Genomic DNA, 6,202 nt, shown 5'->3' with positions numbered 1-6,202 from the left:
AGGCTTTATTTTATACTTTCTCGAATATGCCTTTAGATGTTTTATGTCTTAACTTGGTAGAAGACCAGGGTATTTCTCAAATGATGTCAGGATGCAAACAGTGAACGTGATGGCTAAGGCTGGCTGTTAACAGCACATGGTATCTACTAAAGCAAGCTGCTGGGCAGTCCTGTGATGGGTTCTCTGGACAAGATTACTTGGAGCAGGCAGACCTACCCTAAATTTGGGTGGCATCAGGACATGGAAAACAACTTTGCTTTTTGCCTGCTTGCTTTTACTCTTGCTGGCAAGTTGATGGATCCTGTTCTTACTGTACCCCTTTGCCAGTATTAAAATTAACTTCTTCAGGGTTTCCACAGAGACTGAAGGTCAGCAGCTCTCCAGGAGTCTTTTAGGACTCCAGTGCCAGACTGAGACTATGTGGACACGCAGCCTTGTGAACTGAAGAACTACAGATTCTCAGTCTCTACAGTGTGAGACCGCCATTCTTAAACTACTATAAACCAATCTAATTAAATCGCTCCCCATGCATGAAGTTGAATCACTCTAGGTGAGCTAAGTCTAGATTTCCAGGGAGCACATAACTGTTAGATTTTCCTAAGAATTATTTCCTATTTGTTTTTATAAGTGGGAACAATTACTGGGTTCAACCAAAATGTTTTCTTTTGTCTATGTTTATTAAATCAATGAATGATACCTTGCAGAAGACCAGAATTTGATCTCTGAAACTCAAAGTTTCAGAAAGGAAATGAAAGAACAAACTCCTGCAAGTTGTCCTTTAGCCTTCAAATATGTGTCATGGCATGTTCTTTCTTCATAACATACATACACAGAAAGAAATTTAAAATTAAAAAAAGAACCCAAAGACCAATTCAAGCTTCCATAGCTTGAGGCACTGGATTTCTAATTCTATGAAGACACAACAAATAAACATGTTTTAAATGAACTATGATTTGGAAAGAGTAAAGTTTTATGATATGGGATTCTCTTCTGTATACTGAGAATATGTTTTATTACCACTGGTTAATAAAGAAGCTGCTTTAGCCTATAGCAGGTTGGAAGAGAGATATATAGAGAGTGCTCAAAGAGACACCATGTAGCTGCTGAAGGAGACAGATTTCCCAAAACCTTACCAGTAAACCACAAGCCATGTGGGGGAAATACAAAATAATAGGAATGCTTTAATTTAAGATGTAAGAGTTAGTTAATAAGAATCCTAAGCTATTGGCCAAGCAGTGCTGTAATTAATATAGTTTCTGTGTGATTGATTATTCGGTTCTGGGCAGCTGGGAAACAAGCAGTCTCTGCCTACAGTTTTATTCTTTCATTATATGTGTATACATCTGTGTGTAGGTATGTGAACACAAGCATACACGTGCCTGCAGAGTCCAGAGGAGGGTCTCAGATTCCATGGCCCTGGACTTTCAGACCATTGTGAGATTCCTGACTTTGATGATGGGAACCAAACTCTGGAACTCTAAAGGGAGCAGCAAGCACTCTTAACTACCGAGCCACCTCTCCAGCTTCTGAAGCAGTAATTTAAATCGATGATTTTGTTTTTTTTTTGGAGACAGGGTTTCTTTGTGTAGCCTTATCTGTGCTGTAACTCTCTGTAGACCAGGCTGGGTTTGAACTCTTAGAGATCTGCCTGCCTCTGCCTCCCGAAGGCTGGGATTAAAGCCGTGCACCACCACTGCACGACATCTATGTTTTTGTTTATCAGTAATGAGTAACCTCTAAAGGTTTCCAGAAACAAAGGGACAATGTGTGTGATTTTTGCCTCAGGATAGGCAATCTATTGAATTGGATGTGCACAGAAGTCTGTTTGTTTCCAGGTGAGAAGATTGTCTTGTTACTGTGCTCAGCTTCTACAGTTGATTTCTATTTTGCTTACTTCCCATTGGCTGTGCTCACTGTAGTTGACGCTAACAAAAGGGAGTTTTTGTTTTTCCTTACTTACTTTTTGGCAACTTTCAATGAACTCATCTATGGTAACAACACCATCTTTATTTTTGTCCATCTTCTGTGGAGAAAGAAAAGAACAAAACATTGTATTGGATGGCCTTTTGATATTCTCCCCATACCCAATTGACTGACACAGATAAGAATGTAGGACACTGTGTTATGTGGGACAATTCCATGCTAGGAGGAGCTAGTGACTTCCTACAATGGCGGGGTCAAATCATCATAGGTTGTATCCTTTTCCACACAATGTGAAGCATGAATCATCTAAACTGATTTCTAAATAAGACAGAGTTCATACAGTTTGTGGAAATGTAGAGTCTTGATATTTCCTTCTATAAAATGGGAGAGTAGTACTGAGAATTTATTTTTAAGGTTATTGTGGGAACTGCATGACAACAGTTATGAAACAGGAGAATGACTTAGTCAGGATAAAGTGACTCTTCTGGAGTTACAATTTTCTTTAACAATGAATTCAAAAGCCCAAAATAGGAAATTAAAATACTATGTGTCCTATTGTTCTGTCCCTGTGAATAAACATTTTCCTTTCCATTTTGTCTCTTTGAATCAACATTCTTCTTCTTTTTTTTTTCTCTTCAAGGTGCTTTGGAAATATCTAGAAATCTGTTCATAGCTGTCTTCCCTCCCACCTTCCCTCGCTCTCATGTCCCCACCTGGAAAAATGTCTCCACATGCTGTCGGGGAGCGTCTTCCTTGAGGACAGGATATGTGCATTTCCCCATCATGTCATATATTGCTTTCATTATGTCCAGCATTTCCTGAAATGGAAAGGTACTCGTGTGAGGCTGCACACCAAGTGAAGAAGTGCATCCAGATGCATTAGGAGATTGTGTTCTGTTCACTTGTTTCTTAAATTCTTTCTGAGGTGCCTTTTAGTTTGCCAGAAGCCAACAGCCCCAAAGCAGTGGAATCCGAATGTAACAATCGACTGTGATATTTCAGTTTTGCAATTAAGTAGATTCCCATGTATCTCACTTGGTGGGGAAAGGAATAGTCTGATTTAATGTTTTCAAAAAATACATAGACTTTGTTTTACTGGACTATTACACATTTATTGATTTCTACTTATTAGAAATATTTTGCATTTAAAACTAAAACTAAGTACTAATTATGAGTAATTAGTAAAGTCCCTGGAGACTTTTTTATTTTATCACTTTTTCCTAATTTTGATTTAACTGAAGAAATCACACAAATTCAAATATTTTAACTAGGAAGCACCTTAACATTTCATTAGCTTTTAAAGTAAAATCTATTTTTTGCCATGTCATTTTAATCTTTTAAGATAAAAATAATATCTAGTTTCTTAAATATTTAGATTTATTATCTGACATGAAACCCATCTTAGATTCAGCAGATGATACAGTTCTATTCATACTTTCGAGAGTATGTATTGCATGATAAAGCAGTTTGCAAAAAATAAATGAAACTTTATAAGGTGTTTCTATCATAGATAAATAGTAAGATACAAGTAAACTATGTGCAAGGTTGATGAGCTATATTAAATCTAGAAAGGGATAGAACGTTAGCACTGTGTTCAGTTCTCAGCATTGCAGCAAACAAAAGAATGGTTCAAATAGGAAGAGCTAAAATTCTTCATGTCCTCTAGGTTCCCTAATGTTCTTGAGGTACCTAGGCAGTGGATATTCATGCTATGCTAAATCTGGAAGAAGTGCATCTACTCATGAAGTCTTAAATTTAGCACTCTTTGTTGATACCTAATCTTTCTCCATGTATCCTTGGTGACTAACCATGCAGTGGTGCCCTGTCACATGGAGTCTGTGTCCCCTAAAGCATGTTCATGTCGCTGGTCCTGAGTACCTTATCTCAAATGGGACTGTTTGTTCAAGCCTTCACTCTGGGGAAGATAGCAATGTAGAGAGAAATATAGGCCTTGTGACCCTTAAATATGCCCAGGCTTCCAGCAGAATTTTCTTTCAATCTTATTAGCATCCTACACAAAGGGTGACTACCTTCCCTCATCCCTTATCTTCTGTTGTTTTAAATCAGCAAACCATTGTAATTTGTGAATACCACATTATTAACATACCTCCAGTTCTTTTTGTTGAGCACAACGTTGTCCTGATTCACCCCCAAGCAAGGGAAATACCTGACAGCCATTGGGTGCTATAGCTTTGGTAGCTGTTGATTTTCTGGAACCCTTGGCCCCCAAACTGTTGTCTACCTGATATGAGAAGGCCTCCGCCACTCTCAAGGATCCTGACTTTGCCCCATATTATCAGCAGAAAAAAGGGCATATAATATTGATATATTTCATGTTTTCTTTGGAGGTTTACTTCGAGTGAGTTTATCTATTACATTTTTATTAGAATATATCCCATTTCTACCAACATATCACAAAATAGTTTTGATTTCGTAAAACATGACTTTTAAAGTAATCGTTGAAATTGTCTAATACTCTGAAGTTAATCAAAACTATCTCAGAGGATACTTAAATTGGTGTGTCATCTCTTACTTCTTTAGTGATGTAGCCGTCTTTGTTTATATCATACAGATTAAATGCCCAGTTGAGTTTTTCTTGTACTGTTCCCCGAAGCAAAATGGAAAGACCTTTGATGAAATCCTAAAATGAAATTAAAATAGAATTTAGAATATAGTAAAATTCCCTCTTAAATGATCATAGCAAAATTAACAACCCTCTGGATTTTGAACATGTTTCCAGTGTATTTTTAGTCATTTCCTCCGAGTTCTTTGTAAGCATGAACTGTACCGTACCCTTTAACAGTTTCATCTAATTAGCTGCTGAGTTAAATTAACCATGGCACTGGAAATTATACCTTTATACGTGAGTACCTAGACAGCAGAGCATGCACACACACATACACACACACACACACACACACACACACACACACACATTCTTTAAAAGAAGAAATAATATTCATGAGTAAGAAATGCAGGTTTTCCATAAGAAACAAATAATCTGTACTCTTTAAGTAGAAGTCAAGTTATAATTGGTATTTGGAAAGTTGTGGAAAAAAAAAACTGGAGCCACAGTGAGTGGATTCAAACTAGCATCCTTTATCTCTAATTTCATATTCATAAAAATGAGGACAATATCTCCCTCATAAAAATTTTACAATGATTGAAATGGTTAATATACCTATAACAGTCCTTATAGAGGGCATTGGCCATGAAGCTGTTTTTACTCTGAAATTTTCAGCTAAAGTTTAAATGGATTTGTTTACAGGGAAAGGGACCCAGGTTAACCTGAGAAAATTCTCGTGTATTTGTTGTTATATGAAGTAAATATTACAATGTAATAAACTCTTGGAGTGACAGTCTCCTGTTAGAAATGAAAAAGTGCGGGGAAATCCAGAGGTTACCCTTTGGGTGAACTTGAATTCTCTCTCCTATTCTGTATCCCATTATTTTACAGCTGTTTTCCTGTGCCAGTTTTTACATAGTGTTTTTCTTTCTTTGGTAGTACCTTTAGAGCAGTTAGCAAACATACAGCTCACAAGTTAAAATTTATGTAAGAAAGCTGGCGGAAAGTTCTCCCCTTCCCAAACCGAAATTAGTCATTTCTTTTTCAACAAATTTTTGTGACTATGTATATTTATTTATATGCATTCTTCTTTTCTTTAAATAAATGGTAGCTCAATATGCCATTCTGTACTTTATTTTGTTTCCACTTGTCCACAATGAAATATTGAAAGAGAGTCCTTTTAACACAATGGGAACTCTTGTTGCTTCCCTTCTTAATAAAGGGGGTATTCCATTTGGATATATATATATATATATTTACTATATATATGTTTTTTCACTATATATATTTGAGACAGGGTTTCTCTGTAGCTTTGGAGCCTGTCCCGGAACTAGCTCTTATAGACCAGGCTGGCCTCGAACTCACAGAGATCCGCCCGCCTCTGCCTCCAGAGTGCTGGGATTAAAGGCATGCACTACCACCGACCAGCTTTGGATATGTTTCTATTAGTGTTTCATGCACCAAAAGAGAAACCCAATATCATTCCTGTCTCTAGTGATAGAACATGGCCTGTCACCTCTGGCCAAGACCATCAGACTTGAGGCTGACATTATTACTGAACCTAGTCCAAGTCTAAGTGATTCTGAGGGTCTTGGACTCTTCTAAGGAAAGTTAACCAGGTTAAAGGTGCTCTTCCCTGTATGACAGGAAGTTAATCACAAAGTTCAAGGGCTGTTGGTAGCATCTTGCTGTCCAACTGGGCCACCCTCAGTG

At 37.4% G+C, this 6,202-nt stretch overlaps 1 protein-coding gene across 6 annotated transcripts in view; it reads right to left on the bottom strand.

The window, feature by feature from the left end:
• Window positions 1-6,202, bottom strand: part of Kcnip4 (potassium voltage-gated channel interacting protein 4) — a 1,037,063-nt gene that overhangs the window by 1,617 nt on the left and 1,029,244 nt on the right. For all 6 annotated transcript variants that reach the window (XM_075943600.1, XM_075943595.1, XM_075943599.1 and 3 more), the window contains 3 exons: window positions 4,457-4,564; window positions 2,637-2,741; window positions 1,961-2,023 (listed from right to left, as the gene is read on the bottom strand). In XM_075943600.1, coding sequence (XP_075799715.1) covers window positions 1,961-2,023; window positions 2,637-2,741; window positions 4,457-4,564 — 276 coding nt within the window. The remainder of the gene's footprint in view (window positions 1-1,960; window positions 2,024-2,636; window positions 2,742-4,456; window positions 4,565-6,202) is intronic.

Source organism: Microtus pennsylvanicus, chromosome 12 (genome assembly GCF_037038515.1).
Source record: "Microtus pennsylvanicus isolate mMicPen1 chromosome 12, mMicPen1.hap1, whole genome shotgun sequence".
Taxonomy (NCBI): domain Eukaryota; kingdom Metazoa; phylum Chordata; class Mammalia; order Rodentia; family Cricetidae; genus Microtus; species Microtus pennsylvanicus.
This window is presented reverse-complemented; position numbering and strand designations above follow the sequence as displayed.